This window comes from Dasypus novemcinctus, chromosome 16, assembly GCF_030445035.2.
Source record: "Dasypus novemcinctus isolate mDasNov1 chromosome 16, mDasNov1.1.hap2, whole genome shotgun sequence".
Lineage (NCBI taxonomy): Eukaryota > Metazoa > Chordata > Mammalia > Cingulata > Dasypodidae > Dasypus > Dasypus novemcinctus.
This window is the reverse complement of record NC_080688.1, coordinates 39,034,127-39,055,425: the sequence shown is the minus strand read 5'-3', so window position 1 is coordinate 39,055,425 and position 21,299 is coordinate 39,034,127. Positions and strand designations below refer to the sequence as shown.

General features: G+C 44.8%; 1 protein-coding gene across 1 annotated transcript in view; it reads left to right on the top strand.

Annotated features, from left to right (window-relative positions):
• The first annotated feature begins 1,887 nt into the window (after positions 1-1,887).
• Positions 1,888-21,299, top strand: part of NPC1 (NPC intracellular cholesterol transporter 1) — a 43,183-nt gene continuing 23,771 nt past the window's right edge. Inside the window, exons 1-4 of the mRNA XM_004465120.5 lie at positions 1,888-2,167; positions 12,385-12,507; positions 13,466-13,572; positions 16,803-16,978. Of these exons, the coding sequence (XP_004465177.1) occupies positions 2,111-2,167; positions 12,385-12,507; positions 13,466-13,572; positions 16,803-16,978 (463 nt within the window). The 5' untranslated portion in view covers positions 1,888-2,110. The remainder of the gene's footprint in view (positions 2,168-12,384; positions 12,508-13,465; positions 13,573-16,802; positions 16,979-21,299) is intronic.

Sequence of the window (21,299 nt, the reverse complement as noted above, 5' to 3'; positions counted from 1 at the left end):
TCGCATCCAAGATGCTTAGATCTCTCAGTCATCCAATCGAGAGATCTAAGCCCCATCTCTATTGAAAGGTGGAGTGGACATCACCATCCCAGAGTACTCAGGATAGAGGAATAAAATATGGATTAGAGTGGACTTACTGGTATTCTACTATAGAGCTATTGTGACTCTAGCAATGGAAGAAATGGTATCACTGATGTGGAGACACTGGCCACGGGAGTTGCTGAGGACAGGGAAAGGGCAGAAGAGGCGTGATATGGGGGCATTTTTGGGACTTGGAGTCGTCCGGAATAATATTGCAGGGACAGATGCAGGACATTATATATCCTGCCATAATCCACTGAATGGACTGGGGGAGAGTGTAAACTACTATGTAAACTATAATCCATGTGGTGTAGCAATGCTCCAAAATGTATTCGCCAAATGCAATGAATGTGCCACACCGATGAAAGAGGTTGTTGATATGGGAAGAGTTGGGGGAGTGGAGAGTGGGGTATATGGGAACCTCTTTGTATTTTTTTTTTTAAAGATTTATTTATTTATTTAATTTCCCCCCCTCCCCTGGTTGTCTGTTCTTGGTGTCTATTTGCTGCGTCTTGTTTCTTTGTCCGCTTCTGTTGTCGTCAGCGGCACGGGAAGTGTGGGCGGCGCCATTCCTGGGCAGGCTGCACTTTCTTTTCACGCTGGGAGGCTTTCCTCACGGGCGCACTCCTTGCGCGTGGGGCTCCCCCACGCGGGGGACACCCTTGCGTGGCACGGCACTCCTTGCGCGCATCAGCGCTGCGCATGGCCAGCTCCACACGGGTCAAGGAGGCCCGGGGCTTGAACCGCGGACCTCCCATGTGGTAGACGGACGCCCTAACCACTGGGCCAAAGTCCGTTTCCCTCTTTGTATTTTTTGACGTAACATTTTGTATGATCTATGTATCTTTAAAAGAAAAGACAATTTTTAAAAATTTGCTAAAATGAAAAACCGATTTAAGGACCATGCAAGGTTTTGGTTATGGGAGTCCTCTATGATGTTATATTTGTTTGTTTTGTAAGTTCACAAATATTACTACACACTTATTTATATATGTTTATGTATGAGTGATATACTTCAGTAAATTTAAAAGGTAGCAAAAAAAAAAGGTGACTCTTGAGGGCCCCCCTCTAGGTCAAATTCTCGGGGTGGGGGAGGTCCTTCACTTCAAATGGCTCCCTGCTTCGCGCAGCGGGGCCAGCAGGTGGTGCACTTCTCGCGCTTTCTCCCACCGTGCGCGATGGTGCCCGCGTTGCCTTTAAACCAAGATGGGGTGATGAGGGGGAAGGGGGGGCACCCCCGCCTCCGCCCCTGGCGCTCTCAGATCACCGCACGGTCAGGCCACTGCGCGTCTCCGCCCCGAGCTTTGCTAGAGAGTCCCCAGGCCCAGATACCTTTTGGGTCACTGGGTTTGGGAGGAGAAATTGCTTGGAGTGCTTATTTGAGCCGAAATAAACACATCCGCTGAGAAGTGGCCTCTTAATTGGGAAAACAGTTTCCAAATACTCCCATTTGCCAAAACCTTCTCGCCCACCCTCTTGAACACAGGAGAGATAAAAAGGTGAAAAGGAGTTAAAGCACCGAAACCACCAGTTGTTGGCGCAACCCTCAAACTATCCTCTTGGGCCGGATCCCAAGGGATCGGGGGCCCAGCTCTGACAGTCCCCAGCCCCACAGACCGCGCCCCCTCCGGAGAAGGACAAAGCAGGGACGCGAGAGACGGTGCCCGCCCGCCCCTCGCCGGGCTCCGCCCCGCCCCTCGCCGGGCCCCGCCCCGCCCCTCGCCGGGACCCGCCCCGCCCCTCGCCGGGACCCGCCCCGCCCCTCGCCGGGACCCGCCCCGCCCCTCGTCAGGCCCCGCCCCGCCTGGCCCCGCCCCGGAGTCGGCCCGGGATGTCCCTGCAGCTGCACTGCCCAGAAGGAGGCGGGGCCGGCGACGGGTCTTCCTTCCTGACCTGCGCGCGCAGCTCGTCTGCTCCGGCTGGAGCTTCTCTCCGGCGCCGGGTCCTGGAACTGAGTGCCGGGCGTGAGGCTGCCGCGGAGCCAGCGAGCCCAGCTCCCCGCTGACGCCCGCAACCCGGCGGCTGCAGCATGAGGGGGCGCGGCTTGGCCCCCTGCCTCCTCCTGCTCTTGCTCTGTCCAGCGCAGGTGAGCGACCGCGGTGCCCCGAGGGGGTTGTGAGGGACGTGGCGGGGCCGGAGGCGGGGAGTCGGGGGCCGTGCCCGGGCCGAGCCGCGGTCAGGCGCCACCATCCTCCGAAGCGACGCGGTCTGGGCCGGTCCCAGTTGATCTACCCCGTGGTCCCCAAGAGGGACTGGAGGTGCTGCTTTTGTGACCTGCTTCGAGCCCATTCCAGCTGTGGCCACCTAATTTCTGACTTTTGGATTTGGGATCAGAAGGAAGGGGGAAACTGGGAAGATTATTACCTTGCTGTTTTTCTTTCTTTTTAAATTTTAATACATGCGCATGAACTCTACATTTGTGTAGAAATCCCACCACTTTATTTCCCCTCCCGCCTGAAAATGGCGGTGGGCGGGGAGGTAAAGAAAAAAGAAATTGGTCAAGCACCAAATTGAAACAGTCCTCAGTATTTTCCTTTAGTCACCTGGTCTTCTAAAGAGTGCATGCTGCTTCTTACCGATTCCTTTTACATCTCAGGAAACTGAGGCCCACAGGGGGATAAGTCAATTTCCCCATGTCTCCCATACTACTAGTTAATGACAGGTTGGGTCCTGGAACTCGGATGTCCTGATTTCCTGGGCCAGCTTTTCTTTAGAGTAGTGATATACTTGGGCATGAGTGCCTCGCTGCTGCTTGTGTGTCTCCAGTTTTTAAAAACTCGGGAGATGAGCAACTGTTAAGGATGTAGTGCTGATTACACCCAATCAGGATGAGAGAGGCTTTGGGGGATCTGGCGCCTCCTAAGCCCCTTCACGTAGGAATGTCAGCAATGAGAGGGCCTGTGGATCAGAGGGGAAGGCAGAGAAGGGGTTTCCCTGGACTATAAAGTCCTCTCCTTAAACTTTTGTGTAGTTCTCCAGAGGGGATAAATGATGCTGACTTCACAAAGGCTCGAGAACTGGGAGTAGAGGGGTGACTCCTACTCCTCCTTGCGGGATCCCCAGTAGTGCAGGTTGTAGAAGGACATCCCTCAGATGGTAGATGAACTCAGGATGGGAGGCAGACGAAAGCATTCTAGGATGCGGACTGTGGGTAGACCACTCACTCACTCACTCACTGGCTCTGTAATTTGGGGCAGATTACACTCAGCTCAGTTTCTTCTGAGCATAAATGATACCTCATAGAGTTATCAGAGTTAAGTGACATGATACACGGCAAAAACCTCATCAGTGTGCCTCACATAGTAAAAATTCAAGACATAGTAGCAATTATGTGCTTTCAAGAAAATACAGGGAAGCGGACTTGGCCCAGTGGTTTGAGCATCCATCTACCACATGGGAGGTCCGCAGTTCAAACCCTGGGCCTCCTTGACCTGTGTGGAGCTGGCCCATGCGCAGTGCTGATGTGCGCGAGGAGTGCTGTGCCATGCAGAGGTTTCCCCTGCGTAGGGGAGCCCCATGCGCAAGGAGTGCACCCCGTAAGGAGAGCCGCCCAGCGCAGAAGAAAGTGCAGCCTGCCCAGGAATGGCGCTGCACACACGGAGAGCTGACACAAAAAGATGACGCAACCAAAAGAAACACAGATTCCTGTGCCGCTGACAACAACAGAAGCAGACAAAGAACACGCAGCAAATGGACACAGAACACACAACTGGGGGGAAGGGGAGAGAAATAAATAAAATAAATCTTTAAAAAAAAAAAAAGAAAATACAGCTATTCAATTTCCATGGAGTTTTAGATAAGGACATGGTAGACAGCCTTCACTTTATTAAGAAGCTTTAAGTTAACTCTGAAATCCTTTTATCTCAAGATGGTATCACAGGCTGTTGGCAGCCGAGTGCCTCTCTTCCTAGGACATTTGAGATAGGTCAGAAGTTGATCATGATTCTTGCAAAATGCCTACAAGTCTTTTCAAGGTCTGCAAGTCTTAACCAGAAGTGCTTCTGTTAATATTTTCAAAGTTAACTCCCTCCTGGCTGCGGAGGCTGACCTGGAGGGCAAAAGATGGGGGATGGGTATATTTTTAGGATTCCAGTGATAGCAGCTCATCTGATTTCAATCTGAGCACTATGAAGGCTCTGTCATGGAATAACAGACTAACTCTCCTTCCTAAGGTCTGAGATTCATTTTGGGAGGAATTTTTGCTTTTTAACGTTTTTACAGATGGTGAAATAACATAACTAGACTGCGTGTTTTTTAACCTTGTGGTCATCCAAATAATGTGTGCAGTTTTGAGAAATAGTATATTTCTCCCCAAAAAAGTAATTTTTATTAGCTTTTTCTTGAGAGACTTGGAACATAGTGAGGCCTGGGAAGGAATTGAGTCATGAAAATGGCTTTTCCCAAGGAAGTTGGGAATGGGCTCATCTTTTGGCCTGGGTGAGTTGAACAACCATCTGAAATTAGAAAGAATATGAATGATCTTTCCTAAATTCTGCCACCCCTTTGATGCTTTGCTGGTATAGCTTACTATTAATAAAATAAGTAATCATGGGGAAATGAGACTTTATTTTAACGAGTGGGCAGAGAAAAGGCCTTGCAGAATAGGTCTTTGTATTCCTTCAGTATTTGTCATATTACCCAGAACAAAGAATCTCTCTGGTCATGAAGACAATATGATCTCTGTTTCCTGGGCAACCCTTCCCTGCCCTCCACTCCCCCAAAAGGGTGTTTAAGAATGTTCTGTTACCTGCTGCCGAGGCCTGAATTAGGGCATGTCTAATCTGATCTCACCCACAGCTCTGTGAAGGGCATCAGCTCTCCGGCCAAACTAAACTACCAGATTATTTGCATTCGGGAAGCTAAATTGAATGGGCTTTCAGTGGATGTTCCACCTGGCCAAGAAGGCATCTCATTCAAGTCATGTTCTGGCTCCTGTGTAGCTTCTCCAAGGGCTGTTAACAAATCAGGGATGGAATTGGCCTGCTGGCCTGACTCATGGGTTCTTTTGGCACCCCGTGTGAACATTCCCCAGAAAAAAACCTGTGGGCAGTATTTACCGACACGCACTCACATGGGTTTGTTGTAGTCTTGTGACTCTTGGGTTATATTTCATACTTGTGGGTGCTAGAGCTTCTAAATGACCGTGGGTGAGTCACCTAAAGAAAGTACAAGGGAGAAGGGTCATCTGTGAAATGAAGTGTGTTGGTTGAGCCCATCCAGCATCCATATACAGGCAAACCTGGAGCACATGCAGATTACCCTGTGTTATGTGTATATGTTCACACCAGACTGTGTGTAAAATAGAGGTGCAGAGATTTCCATCAGAGTCAGATCACCCCACATATCCTGCCGTATTTGTTGGCCTGCCTCCCTGACTCCCAAAGAAACTACAGGCAGCTTAATCTCTGGGCATGACTCCCCATGCCACTCCCTCTGCCTGTCCTGGGTTGCCCTGACTGGCCGGACCTTCCTCTCTCCTTGCTCCCTGGGGCATGGGGGAAACAGTCAACCGCAGCCTCCTCTCCTTTCCCCCTCCTCTCCCTCTCCCCCTTCCTGAAGCTTGAGCCCAGTGTGTCTCCAGGCTCTGCCGTTAGCTTTACCCATGCAGGACATTTACAGGAGAAAGGAGGGGACCCGTGCCCTGTGCCCCACCTGTGGTGAGGGCTACCAGGGGTACTGAGCTTAAAGCTGCCTAGGGATGTACTTCAAAAAAATGTAAATGGTAGTTGTTTCTGCAGGTGACAGGTTTGCATAGAAAGGGATAATTGTATAGGCTCCTAGTAGATGTGACAGCTGGTGTCTGGTCCACTCTCAGATTCTGAGGATACATCGTTAAAAAACTAGGCTGGAGTTGAGTGGGGCAGGAGCTGGGGCAGGGCTTGGAGGGTGGGGTGGGGACAGGGAGATGGGGTAGAAATCTCTTAACTTGGCATTCAAAATCTTGATTCTCATTACTGGTTCTGTCATTTAGGAGCCATGTGACCTCAAAGTGTTGTGTCTGAGCCTTAGCTTCCTTCCTTGCAAAATACTGTCATACTACTCCGTAGAATATCAGAAGTAAATGAGGCAATGAGTGAGAAATCAGGTAACATTGTTGGTGTCAGGAAGTATTAGATATGAAAAGGCAGTCTGGGGTATTGCTGATATTCAGAACTTTTCTGTATGATAACATGTACTTTCTTACAGAATCTGATTTAGAATTTGCTGTAGTTGTTAATATTTAACATAAGAGACAGTTTTTAACCATTTCTGAACTTTCATATTGTTTATATTGGAAGAAGCTTTCCAATCCAGTCATATACCCAATAATTAAACTCCAAAGCATGCTGTGAAATAGCTACATGACCCAACCTTTAAAAATAGACACATTCTAGCCTTATAACTACTAAATTCTGGGTTATAGCCCAAACAATCAGCTGTTCTCATTTCTGAACTTCTTACATATCAAAAACTTCTTCCTTCAATTCACTGTGTCCTCTGAGGGTTTCTCAATCAATGAACACTGAGTGAGGTTCTGTAGGGAATTTCAAAGGAAGTATAATAGCTGGGCTCTGCCCTTTAAGGTTTTATGGCCTTAAGAGAGAGTCAAGACAAAAGCAAGAAAATGTTCTGGCATCCTCTCCCCAGTGCATACACAACCTTGTGATTCTCATAAACCTAAATCAGGCTTGGTCCTAGAGCAAGAGCCTAGCCTGTTTGTGAGTAAAGTTTTTTGGGAACATGCCCATGCTCACTATTTACCTGTTGTCTATGGCTGCTTTCAAGCTACAACAGGCAGGGGCAGAGTTGAGTATTTGTGACAGAGACCTTTCAGCCTTCAAGCTTAAGATATTTAATATTTAGCCCTCTGAGAAAAACTTCATCAGTGTCTCTTTTAGTGGGTCCACAAGGTTGCTTGTGGAATTGCTTTGGTTTCCTAGCTGCTAAAACAAATACCATGCAATGGGCTGGCTTAAACCATGGGAATTTATTGGTTCACGGTCTTGAGGCTAGGAGAAGTCCAGAATTGAGGTATCAAGGTGAGACTTTCAACCAGAAGACTGTGGTGCTCTGGGACTGTCTGCTGGTGACCCTTGGTCTATGGCTTTTCTGTCACATGGCAATGCACATGGCAGCCTCTCTGGCTCCTCTGGTTTGCATTGTCTCCAGATTCTTCCTCTGCCTTTCTTTCTCTGTGTGTCTGAATTTCATTGTCTTATAAAGGACACCAGTAATAGGATTAAGACCTATGCTAATTGAGTTGGGCCACACCTCAACTGAAGTGATCTCATCAAAAGGCCCTACTTTCAGTTGGTTCACACCCACAGAAATTAAGAACCTGATTTCTGGGGTACATAAAGCCACCACTGTGGTGTTAGAGACAGCACCAGATAATGCCCACCTGAGCCCTGTGACACAGAGCACCTGCCGCCTTGCTGACTGGAGCAGCGAGGATGGATCCTCCTGAGCTCTGACTCCATGCGAGGCTCTGCCAGATGCTGCCAGGAGAGGACCTGGCTTTCCTCTCAAGAACAGCTCTCCAGCTTGGGAAGCACTGGGACCAGAACCATGTGCTCTGGGTATTTCTGAGAAGAGGGTGGGAGGCAGGGAAGAATGGGGTGAACTTTCAGTGTTATGTCATATATGTCTGTGGTGTTTGCAGATTTTCTTTTCTTTATTGTTTTATTCAGCCATTTATTTTTAACATTTTAGGAGTTGGCACGGTTTAAAAATGCTTAAGTAAGACAATTCTTGTGGTTATGACTGGCTCTGTAAGATTGGTTAAGTGACCATGAGATGCATGATGAAGGTTTGTTATTACTATTTGAACTTGGACCCATGCATGATGAAGGTTTGTTATTACTATTTGAACTTGGACCCACAGGTACTTAAAAGGAGCTTTAACAAAGACATTATGGGTGGGAAGCAGATTTGGCTCAACTGATAGTCTGCCTACCATATAGGAGGTCCAGGGTTCAAACCCAGGGCCTCCTGACCCGTGTGGTGAGCTGGCCCACGCGCAGTGCTGATGCGCGCAAGGAGTGCCCTGCCACGTAGGAGTGTCCCCAGCGTAGGGGAGCCTCACACTGATGCAGCAAGATGATACAACAAAAAGAGACACAGATTCTCCAGGCGCTAACAAGAGTGCAAGCAGACACAGAGTGAATTGACAGAGAGCAGATAACAAGAAATAAATAAAAAATAAATCTTAAAAAAAAAAAAGACACTATGGCTATGTCGTGTGACACTTAGGTCTGATTTGAACTGACAGTCATTCTTCTCTGTTTAACTTGACAGTGAGACCTGAGAGCATGTTCTCTGCAGTCCTTGTTGCTGGGCTGCCTCTTACGTGGCGAAGGGCCTCTGAGCTCACATTTTAATTAGGCACACATTTTGCCTGTGGCAGACTCAAGTATTGGTGGGTTTTATTTCAGCCTTGAACATATGTCCTTCCCCGAATGAATTTTAGTGAATATGTTTTCATATGAGCCCTTGAGGATTTCTTGTATCATAGTAAAGACAACTTTTAGCCACATGATTTGAATTTGGAAATCAGTGCTTTGTTTACAGAGAAGCACATGGAGCCACGTGGACTCTGCTAGCGCCCTGGTTGTACCCTGGGTCTTTGTGTCAGCAAGTGCTGCTCTGGCAGCCCCGGTGGAATATCGAGGTGCATCCTCTTTGTTAATAAGTCTTGCCACTCACTGAGGTGCACAGTTTAATTTTAAGACCTGGAACCCAGTCTCTCAGACACCACCAGCACGGTTCCACTTGGGGTGCGGGGATGAGCAGGGCCCAGCCCTGTCTGCCAGGAGCTGAAGTACAGTGTGACTAAGAGCTCCACAAGGAGCCAACCGGGTGGCGGCTGGAATCTGGGCTGCTGTGCTTAGGTGTGGCCCCAGACCAGTTTGGCCTCATCATCTGTAAAATGGCGTATGTTAGCACCTGCCTTGCAGATCTGTTCTGAGGGTGGAGTATGATAATGGGAAACACCTAGCCAGTGCCTTCATGCCCTCACAGGGCAGAATGTCTGTTGGGGGCTTGGGCGCAGAGACTGTGGGTTGATCAGGACAGGCTCCATGGGAGCACAGGTGACTTGACGGTGGTCTTGAAGATTTAGCAGGTTGTGAGGAGTGTGTGTGTGTATGTGTGTGTGTGTGTGTGTGTGTGTGGCAGGGGTGCTGGCTCAGCGTGAACAAATGCAGAGGCAGCAGGTCCCACTTAGAGTGGAGCAGAGGGAAGGAGAGAGGGAGATGAGAACTGTAGGTTTGGGACATTGCAGAGTGCACAGCAGAGCCAGGGCGAGGCATCTGGAGCTGGTCTCACAGGCGGTGGGAAGCATGGATTCTAGGTTTCTGAAGATCAGAAAGCTTTGGGGCCAGTGTTCTTGAAGCTCCGCCTGGCAGCTGCGTGTAGGAGACATTGCCATGGCCTGGATGCCAGACGAGGAAGGCTGAGCAAAGTTGGCCATGGGCGCAGAAGGGAGGGCTGTGCAGTGGGTTGGATTTAAAGGTAACCAACATTTTCAACCCTGTTGAAGGATTGCTAAGGGGGACAGGTTTTGGAGGAAAGGTTAGTTTCCTTTGAATGTCTAGGCTGTCAGGCAGGTAGTTGGAAGTGCAGCTGGAGAGAACTTTGGGAGACTTTTGAAGGTGAGGAGAAGGGGTCTGTGAATGGAACTAGAGCACTGTTTCTCAGCAGGAGCAGGTGGAGGGACCGACAAAGAGATGAGGCTGAAAATGTAGGCGGAAATGAGCTTTCCTGCAGAAGCCAGCCGGGCGTGGGCCAGGAAGCCGGCCTCTCCCTTTTCAGAAGGAAGCAGGCAAGGCCAAAGGTACAGTGGGAAGAGACTTGGAGGAAGCTGCCCTCAGCCACCAGCTCAGCTGGATGCGTGAGCATGGGCCCATGGCCTTGCACAAGCTGGGGAACTGGGAAGGGAGTGAGCTGGCAGTGAGGACTGTGATAGTGCAGTTTGTTTTCTTTCTTTCTGGAACCAGACTGCTCTGTTTTGAATCCTGGTTCTGCCACTCAGTGTGACCTTGGATAAGTTATTTAGTCCCCTGTGCCTCAAATTTCCTTGTCTGTAAAATGGGTATAATAATAGCACCTCCCTCATCAAATTTGGGTGCTGTTTTAATTGAGCGAATGTATAAAGAGCATTTTGAAGAGGGCCTGGCATAGAACAAGCACCTGGCTGCCCTGGCTTAGGGCTGCTTCTTTAGTAAGGGTGGTTTTTGGGGGAAGCAAACACAAGAGCTTTGAGTCAAGCCCAGATTTTCAGGGCCCACAGAAGCCTCAGGTGTGTGGTTTTTTTTTTTTAAAGATCTTTGGCATTCTGCTGAGGTCTCAAACAAGTGAAAGACAAATGATAAGCCCTTACATTTGATTGTGTACAGCTTTATGGTAGTTTACTATGTGATTTCTTGGATATTCACACATTTAATTTTTACCCCAAACCTGTGAGATCAGCAGAGGTTATCAGCTTCATTTCACAGGCAGGACAGCTTGCTCTCAGCAAGTTTCAAGAACTTGGTCCAGATGCAATCTGGCTCAGCAGTTCTGAGGATCAGTACCCAGGACTCAGGCGCCCCTCTGCTCCCACCTCCCTTCTACCTGGTGGGTGGAAATATTCATTTGCTTTGAAATAAATGCTGTTAGTGATATGAAGATGATCGTTATGCAAATCAACTTAAATAGTACTTGGTTGTCTTTGTCTTTATAGCACCAAGTGCTGACAAAAGGGGAATTTAGACTAGACGTTCATCTGGTTTGTCAGGCCAGAGCGGTGGGAGTTGTTGACTGGGTTTCTGTCATTCCCGTGGACTGTGATACTAGAGACCTGCTCTGTCAGTCTGCTCAGAATTCTGTGCGGCCTCGGGAGAGGCAGAATGTATTTAAATGCCCTGTAAACATCAGCATTTCCTCCACATCTTGCCGACCTTTGCCTTTTTAAACCCCAGTAATAGGATAACCTTTTAGCTGGACACCCAGAGTTGTGATACTTTCCCTGCATTGTAAGAGTACAATGAGTTTCTAGACTCATTTGGTTTATGAGAATAACAGTTATGATCCTCTTTATGTAAAAATAATGGTGGAATTTTTGCAACTCCCCAAAGGTTTGGTATTGTGGTTTTTTTGAATGCTCACCACTTCCTCATTTGCATAATATCCTTCCCTTGTGGCCTAAACATTTGACTTTTCATAAGTCAAAAGAGAGATAAGTTGTAATTTCTGTTTTAAAATATCTGGAGGATAAAATCAGAGACTAGTTATACTGACTCCTTAGATTGCCCCTCATATACACCGCAGCCTTCAGTTTAGTTTTTTTGTGTTCTTAGGGCTTTGAGGATTGTTTGGGGACTTGTGTCCCCACCCTGAGGACCAGGCCGAGTTAGCTTCTTGCATGTGTGTGGGTCATGTGCTCTGTCCCTGGAGACCTAGTATTCGTGCTTGCTTCTGTTCAGATCTTTTTAAGTGACTTTGCCACTTGATGTTCTGGGAGCCAAGCCCTTCCCGATATTCAGGCTCCCGGAGGGACATATGACCATGGCTCTTCGGTGCTCTGGGGCTTTCCAGTCTTTGTGATGTGCTTGGGCAGTGCCTTTGGAGCCAAGATGACGCTGTGATTTGCAGTGAGCCCTTCCTCCTTCTGACTCTTCTGACAGCCTTGTGACTCTCACATTGGGACATTTGAAGGTTTCTTGAGAAATCTTTGCATAAGAGGTTTTAAAATTTTCTTTTAAGATAGCCTAGGTGATTTTCCTTAAAATTAACACATTCCTTGCTTTCTACTTAAATCAAAAGGTATTCTTTCTTGCTATGTCTTATTTAGGGTTGATGAATGTTTGTTGTTTCATTCTTCATGTTAATCATGATGAACTGATATTAATTAACCTAAATACATATGGAATTGTTCTTTCAATGACTAGAGCTTATATAGTTTCTTGTGCAGATGTGCAAAAAAACAGTGCTTTATTAATCACTAACCTGCATACTAACTTGCTTTCCTTTCTCTATACTGTGATTTTATGTGGAACTATAGCATCATCATATTAGCAAATAAAGTAGCAGGAAATAGAAATGCCAAAAATAAGTAATTTCTGTAACCTACTTCTCCAGTGACTTATGTGACAAGTTCTTTTTGTGCATTTGATATATTTCAATGAATATTTTTCAAAAATGTTAAACTAACAAGTACCTCTTGCTGTTACTTCATGTTCAGGGTTACTATGAAAGCTTGTCATTGTCCTTTTGTGGACTGTGTTGGACATTTTTTAGTATTGACGACCTGCTGACACCGAGTTTTGTGTTGACTTTCTGTAGGTGTTTTCACAGTCCTGCGTTTGGTATGGAGAGTGTGGGATTGCAACTGGAGATAAGCGGTACAATTGTAAATATTCTGGGCCACCAGTACCATTACCAGATGCTGGGTATGACTTAGTGCAGGTAAGTTGGTCATCTTGGGCATTGGGAACACAAAACACTGACCACAAGATCCTCTGTGAGTATACATTAAATATTAGGACTGGTTTGTAGGGGGAAGGGGAGGGGAGATGAAACTAAAGGGCTTAAATCTGATCCCAAACTCTTAACCTGTAGCACACAATGGCAGAAAGATAGCACATCTGCAGAGGCTTAATTTTTTACGAGCTGACTTTATGTCTCTTCTCATATGATTTCACAATAGCAGGTTATGTTTAGAAATTAGTGTTGGTACCCAAATGCTACTCCGCGGTTCTGCAAAATATATTAGAAGTTAGCCTTTTTTGGTTCCTAGATTTCAGGACTCGAATGGACTCTGCTGCTGAGTGCCTTTGACTTCCTCATCTTTTCATTTTGGAGATTTCCTGTTTTCCGCAGAGTGTGAATTTTGGCTGCTGCCAAGATTCTGTTTTCTTTTGTCTTTTTTACCAAACTGATACATAGGGATATTAGAAAGGAACTGGAAAAGTCAGGGTGTAGAGGCTGGTCTGTGGAGCTTACATTATCTAAAATCAAGCTGACATGATAGCAGAACTTGTAGACTCAGCTGTTACTTTCATCAGAATTATTAAAGGCATTTGACTTTGCCCACAGGGACTAAAAGAAACAGAACTAGCATGGTGGTTGGACTTAAAAAGCGAAAAAGCTAAGAAGAGGTTAAAATGACTGTCAAGGGAAGAGATAGTGAACTTGCAAATAAGAAAAAAAAATTAGTAATGTCTCTTCTACCTCTACTTGTGAATCCCTAGTTTGTAAATAGAAAATTTGATAGCCTTGTAAGAGAATTCTGCAAGAATTTTGCAAATATGTCTTATCCTTGTATACCTAAAAAGAATTAAATGAGAGAGGTTGTCATATTCATTGAGGAATATTTGTCCTTCTTCTAACTGTGCTCTGATATCTCTGTTTTCTCACCAAAAAGGAACTCTGTCCAGGGTTCTTCTTTGACAATGTCAGTCTTTGTTGCGATGTTCAACAGCTTCATACACTGAAAGACAACCTCCAGCTGCCTCTGCAGTTTCTGTCCAGGTAGGTGACTGCTGGGGTAAACAGTGTAAGTGATCAAGTGATTTTTTTTTCCCAGTACTTGTTAACCAGTAGCATTCTGATTGCCTTTGAAAAAGCCAGCTTTTTGTTTCGTTTTATTAAAAAGAAAAAAAATTACAACATCTTAGGAATAAAGATAATTCTCTGACTTGGTTTTCTATTTACATTTGGAGTTGATACTTGGTGTATTAGCCAAAGTGGTACTGATGCAAAATACCAGAAATCTGTTGGTTTTTGTAAATGGTATTTATTTGGGGTAGAAGCTTACAGTTACCAGGCCATAAAGCTAAAGTTACTTCCCTCCCAAAAGTATGTTGCCACATGATGGAGCAAGGTAGCTGCTGGTCTCTGTGAGGGTTCAGGCTTCCTCTTCCTCTTAAAGCTCCTTGGTCCTAGTTTGTTCCAATATCAGCTCTAGGCTGGGATAAGTCTTATCTCTCTCCTGGGGCTTGATTCTCTCTGGGCTCAGCTATTCTGTTCTCTCCACAAGGCCAGCTATAGACTCTCAGGCTCTTTCTCTTCCCTGGGCCTCTGCCATGGCTGTGGAGGCTCCTCTCCTTCCTCATGTGTCTGCTTCTCTGTGTAGTTACTTCCCAGGGCTCCAATATCAAAACTCCAACTGTCTCCTCTGCCATGTCATTTTCTGAGTCCCTGCCCACCAAGGGGTGGGGCCACAACGTCCTACTGATGTGGCCCAATCAAAGCCCTAATCATAATTTAATCAAGTAAGAATGAAACCTCTGAATCCAATACAATCTAATATGCCCAAGAGGAAGAGACCAGCTTACAAACATCATCCAATATTTATTTTTGGAATTCATAAACAACATCAAACTGCTACATTCAGTTTTCTTCTAATATCTTTTCTTTCCAAAAGGTATCTGTACTTTGGACAAAGGCCTTTCAGGCCAGAGATTATGCACCTGGGAGAGGAGGTCCCTGGGGCCCTGCTGAGTTCCTGGCTGAGGCCCTCTCAGTGCAGTCCTCTCTTCTCCATCCCCTCCTCCCCTCCCTCTTCCACATCCCCTGATTCAGTTATTGTTCTTACATCCTCTGTTGAAACTGTGCCGGAGTCCTCGTCCTCAGGCAGAGCTGCTTTGGTAACTCTTAGGTGTAGTCAGCTGGATTTGTCAGAACTGGTTTCTGGCCTGGACTGTTCTCTATGACCAGGGCAGTGAAAAGAGTTACATAAGCGATATTCCTCCCCAGCTTGCACAGCAGTTCTTAACTGCAAAAGAACAAGCAGGTGGTGTTCTGTGAGAACAGCAGGCTGTGAGATCCTTCTAAAATTTTTCAGACTTAAGCACACTGATAGGATAAAGACAGGTGGGCAGCACAAAGAGAGGAAGGGCTTATCTGTGCAGGTAACACTCAGATGGCAGGGCCCAAGTCTGCTTCCACTAAGGAAATCTTGCTTCTTGTCAGAAGTTTAAAGATGAGTAGAGATCCATCATTAAATTATTTCGGGACAAAAGCCAATATAATAATCAAAAAGTTGAAAATCGAATCGAATCAGTATATCCTATGGAAGTCAGGGGGACATTGATGGAGTCAGATGGGAGCCATGGGGCAGTCAAAATATACTCATTTAACTTTTGTGCCTTCTCTAGGTGTGAGGCTTTATGGTCACACATATAAAATCATCTCCCAGTTGTCTCCAATGAAACTTTATTTATATTAATAATAGCAAATAATGAAAACCTAATGAACAACCTATTATGCAGCCATCAAAATGGATCATTGTGGAGATTATGTATAGTAACTTGGAAAAAATGTTAGTAATTTATGAAAAAGGATAAATCTGTGTACCAGAGAAAGCTTTTGTTAGTATAGTGTAATTATAGTAATTGTCTTCTTTTTCTCTCTTTTTCCATTGTTTTCATCATGTAGTTACATTACTTTTATATTGTAAAGGACCGATCATATAACTTAAAGAGGTACTGTGTGCTTTAAAACAATTCAGATAGTTGAACTAGAGAACGACTCGTTTTCTACATAGCTACTATTTAGTGATTCTTCCTCATATCCCTTTAAAAAATTGTTTTTGTCATGGTAAAGCCTGGGACTCCTGAAAAGGAGTCACCACATGTCTGTCTCCTAGTCTGGTGCATGGGCTCCTGAGGACTGGGACCATGTCTTCCTCATTCTGTACTGTGCATCGTCACCTGAGTTTAATCAGAGTAAAGAGCTGTCGTGCTGATTGCTCCTTTGGCAGAAGTACAGGTCTAATGAGGAAGAAGTAGCTGTCATTTGGGTAGCAGTGGACCAGAGGGAAGCGATTCCTTTTGCCACATCCAGGTCAACATTAGGAGCTTAAACTCTGATCTTGAAGTTCAACAGACCATGTGTGGGTCTCAGGAAAACCTGTGTGCTTCTGAAATGCATGCAGCCAGGACACCAATGCTTTTTTATTTATTTATTTTATTTATTTCTCCCCACCCCCTCAGAGTTTACATTTGCTGTGTCAGTTCATTGTGTGCTGGTCTTCATTTTAGAAGGCACTAGGAACTGAACCTGGGACCACCTAATTGCTTGAGGCACCTCTGCTCCCTGCTTTGTTGTGTGTCTCATTATATTTTCCTCCTTGTGTCTCTTATTGTGTCAGCTCACAGTGCTAGCCTGTCATGTCACCTTGCTATCTTGTTCTTTAGGAGACACTGGGAACCTTACCCGGGACCTCCTATGTGGTCGGGGAGAGTGTAATTGCTTGAGCCACATCTGCTTCCCAGCACTACTGCTTCTTTTTTTTTTTTTTTGAGTATGAGGAGAATTCTTATGTGTGTAGGGATGGCCTAAGGGATAGTTGAGCCTTTGAAGAAAGCCCTTCAGTAGATGATAAGATGAGAATTCTAAAGTAGTAATTCTCATTTTTTCCTATTTTAACTTCCCCTAAATCAGAGTTTTCACTGTGATGCTCCTAAGTCTCTTTACCTCCAGGACAAAGAAAACATGTCTCTAAATAAAATGCCAAAATTCAATAGTAGCATATCTCTTTTGAAATTGAATGTGGATAAAATAACATGTAGTAATTATGGCAGTTTTTAAAAAGCAGTGTCTTTTAACAAGTTATAGGTTTAGAATTGCTGGATTTACTATGTTCTCATGGTAATTCATCACTTTATAACAACGTTTAAATACTCTATTTTAAATCATCTTTTTGTTGGGTCTGTTATCTATGAGATTAAACAAAATATTGTTTACATTTTCTTTAGATGCCCCTCCTGCTTTTATAACCTAATGAACCTATTTTGTGAGCTGACATGTAGCCCTCGACAGGGTCAGTTTCTGAATGTTACAGCAACTGAAGATTATGTTGATCCTGTTACAAACCAGACGAAAATAAATGTAAAAGAACTAGAATACTATATTGGAGAGAGTTTTGCCAATGGTAAGTAAACTTAATTATTTTTATAATCGTGGATTAGGTCATTCCTTTCTCTTGTCCTATCAAACTGTATGGAAAAGGACAATTTTCAGTTTCATTGGCCATGAAATGAGAATTATTGGTTTGCTAATATCCAGGGACTTGAACCTCTAAAGCCATCTCTGTAAAATATTTGCTTATAACCCTTTGGTAAATATAAGTGTCCCACATGGAAAATTTCAGTATGTGCGAATTTACTTCTAGTAACCATTGGAACTTTGGTTCTAGTGGGCTTGAATTGTGTAGCTACATGGATTACTGCAAGACTAGTGAGAGGGGGCAGGAGAGAGGAGGTAGTTGGCAGAGGAGAAATTTGGCTATGAAGAAGCAGATCACCTGAAGGAAGGTAGAGCAGGTACAGTACATAGAAGAGATGGGTCCCCAATAATTAGAAACCATAGAGCAGTCTGAAAGAGACCATGTAATGTTGAAAATGATTGAACTGAAAGAATTCTAAAAGAATAGGACACTATGGAAAAACAACGAGCATACTAGAAATAGAACCAACGGGATATAGTAATGAGAAATAGTCATTGAATTGGAGAAATTAGTGGGTTAAACAGAACATTAGACATAGCTGAACAAAGAATGTGTCCAAGAAAAATCTACAAAATAATAGAATAAGAATTTATCAGGGGAGCAGACGTGGCTTAAGCAGTTGGGTGCCTACTTCCCACATGGGAGGTCCCTGAGTCGATTCCTGGTACCTCCTAAAGAAGATGAGCTAAGACAATGAACGGACCCAACAAGCAGACAACAAGCAGACAAACGAGGGAGCCATCTCGGGGGAAAGAAAAAAAAAAGGGAATTCAGCAAAGTTGTTGACTATAAGAGCAACACACAAATTTAATTGTAATAACCAATTAAATATAACAGAGGAGCAGGTATAGCTCGGTGGTTCAGCACCTGTTTCCCATGTACAAGGTCCTGGGTTCAATCCCCCATCCCCCTAAAAAAAAACAACCAAACAAACAACAACAACAAAAATGGTGGCTTCCTTTGGGGAGCAGGTATAACTTAGTGGCTGAGCACCTGCTTCACATGTATGAGGTCCTGGGTTCAATCCCTGGTACTGCCTTAAAAAAAAAAAGGTAAAAGAAAAAAGTAATAGGTGCCTAGGACTAAATCTGCTAAAGGTGTAACTAAAAGGCAACCTGACTGAATGACGAGAGAACATTTCTGTCCAAAAACAGAACTGTGCCTGGATGGCAAGTTGATATCTGACAGGTGTGCTATTACAAATCATAAAGGGAGAGAGGGGGCAAGTCGATAAATGAGGCTGACAATTGATTTACTGCGGCAGCTTGCTCAGTCGGTAGAGGTGGGGTCTGGCTGCGGACGAGGGGTCGGTCCAGCTTTGGACAAGGGGTCGGTCCTGCTTGGGACGAGGGGTCGGTCCCACTTGGGACGAGGGGTCGGTCCGGCAGCAGACGAGGGGTCGGTCTCACAGGGGTTGCGCGGTTCGGCTGACGGGGTCGCCCGGAGAAGCAGGCGATGAACTGGGGACAAGGGAGGCCAGGCCCTTGTCGGGGGCTCTCAGGACTGGAGGGCGCACGGCAGAAGAACTACCGCGGAGACTAGGTAAACACGCAAGTCCAACTTTATTGAGGGAGAGGCAACAGTTTTATAGGAGCTGGGGAAGGCTGATTGGTCAAAGTCACGCCCTGTTCTGATTGGTTGCCGGCGAAAGGTCAGTGGGAGGTGCTGGATGGGGGAGGGGTGGTGGTTAGGGATTGGCTGTCGCTGTTGCTGGGGGAAGGGGCCAGGTTTAGGGATTGGTGGCTGCTGTTGCTGGGGTAGAGGGCAGACTTGAGTTTCCTGCCCACGCCTGGCTGTTGCTGCTGTCTGGGGGAGGGAAAAGGTCAGACTGGATTTTTCCGCCCTGCGCCTGCGCAGGGAGAAAGAAGGCATCATGTGGTGCTATCTGGGAGGAGGGGCGGCCACGGAAGCATGGCTGCCGAGAAGGGGAGACCCGAGGGCACTCTGCGCCCATGCCGAGCTTCCTTCAGGGGTGGCGGTGGGCCCGACCAACCACCCTATTACAGGGGCAGCGGTTTGGAATAGGCCTACCACGGCTGCCGCCCCCCCGCCAGGTCAGCAAACCACGCTTCAGCCCAAGGGGCGACCGCAATTTATTTTCATCTCATTTTTATTTTTGCATATCATACTAAAACATAAATTAGGTTAAAAATCCTAATGTGAAAAGCAAACTTTAAAATTTTTTTTTTACTTTAAAGGTGAAGATTTCTATACAAGAGTGGAAAAGCAAAAACCTTAAGTAAAAAGATTTGTGAACATGAATGATTAGTATCTAGAACAAGTTCTGCAAATAACTAAAAGGAAACTCAATTTTTAAAAATAGACATAAATCATAGAAGACATATGGCCAATAAAATTATGCAAAGATGCTTAACCCCACTAGTAAACAATAATTCAGAGAACAATGCTGGGCTACCATTTCACACCTTTGCAGACTGGCACACTTGTAAAAGTTGACCAATTCCATGTGTTCGTGAGGATGTGGGCACAGTAGGAATTCTACTATATTAAATATATTAGATATAATATATTAAAATTTAATAAATTTAAATATTTAAATATATTTTACAGCCAAAGAATCATTGGTGTAAATTGGTACAAGCATTCAGAAACCATTTTGAAAAACAATTTTGCATTACCTGGTGAAGTTGAAGAAATTTCACGTATAGATGCCCACCTTAGAGAAACTCTAGTGCATATAAGCAGGGAGACCCATATAAGAATATTCATGATAGTGCTGTGGTCATGAAAAAAAATGGAGACACTAACTGTTCATTATTAGGAAAATGGATAACTGTATTGGCGTATAGTCATGGTCATAATAAAATACTTAAAGTCTATAAATTAGAGTTATATCTATCATGGATGAATTTTTTTAAATATTAATTGAGATGTTACAGAATATAATGTGCTGTTCATATGAAGTTCTAATATAAAACAGCGCTATATATTTATGGGTATAATATGCAGTAAAGTAGAACAGATATGCCTGGGGGTAATGAACCTCAAATTCAGGATTGTGGTTACCTTAGGAAAGGGGGTATGGGGGCAGGAGGGCTGTATTCTTTGGGGCTCCAGCTGTATCTATTGTGCATTAGGTATTTAATGTTGAAACAAATGTAAAGTGGTAAGATCAAGATCTCTAGGTGAAATGAGTACAGGAGAATTATGTTATTCTCCATACTTTTTGTGTGCTTGACATGTTTAAAACCTGGGAATGGATGTGGCTTAAGCAACTGAGCACCTGCTTCCCACATAGGAGGTCCCAGATTTGGTTCCCAGTGCCCCCTAAAAATAACAACAAAACAACAGGCAAACAGATGAGAAAACAGCTTAGGGAAGCCAGTGTGGCTTGGTGTTTAAGCACCAGCTTCCCATATACAAGGTCCTGGGTTCAGTCTCCTGTTGTCCCGGTACCTCAAAAAATAAAACCTGAAAACGAAATGGCAAACTGGAAGATAAATGTATAGGAATTACCTGGAAAGCAGCACAGAGATATAAAGATCTGGAAAATCACTAAAGAAGTGACATGTGGGATAAAATGAGGAGCTCCAGAAAAAGGAAAGAGAGTTGAGGAGAGACAATAAGTAAAAGGGATAATGGCTGAGAATTTTTCAGAATAGATGAGAGATGATTTCTTAAGTTTAGGAAACAAAATGAATCCTTATGCTGGATAGATTGCAGAGAAAGCCATGCCTAAATACAGCTTAGAAAAACTATAAAAAGCCAAAGACAAATACCTTACAAGTAATTAGAGAGGAGAGAGAAATGACAAAGAATGACAACCAGAAGTTTTCTTACCAGTAATGATAGAAGTCAGAAGGCAATGGAATAGTATGTTCATAGTTATGTGGGAAATGACTGTCACTCTAGCTAAACTGTCTTTCAAGAGTGAGAGCAAAACAAAATGAATTTATAAGTATGTCCTTAAAGTTTAGGGGAAGACAAACCTGAAAATTTTCTAGCAAGCAGGGACCAGTAAATAAAATTAACAGTATTGGATCCATTCCTACTACTTATCATTGATTTTATCTTTTAGTTTGTTTTTATGTGTACTCAAACCAAAAAAAGAAAAAAAGAATAGCTATTAGGTTCATTCACACCTGGCCTCTGCCCTGAAATCAGTTTCCCCTGTAAATTCCAGGTGTATATTCTGCTGCAGATGTTTTCTGGAACCTACTTCACTGCCTGAACAGGTGCTAAGGATCTTAGCTTCTCCTTCCTGAGCTTTAGTGTGTTTAGTATG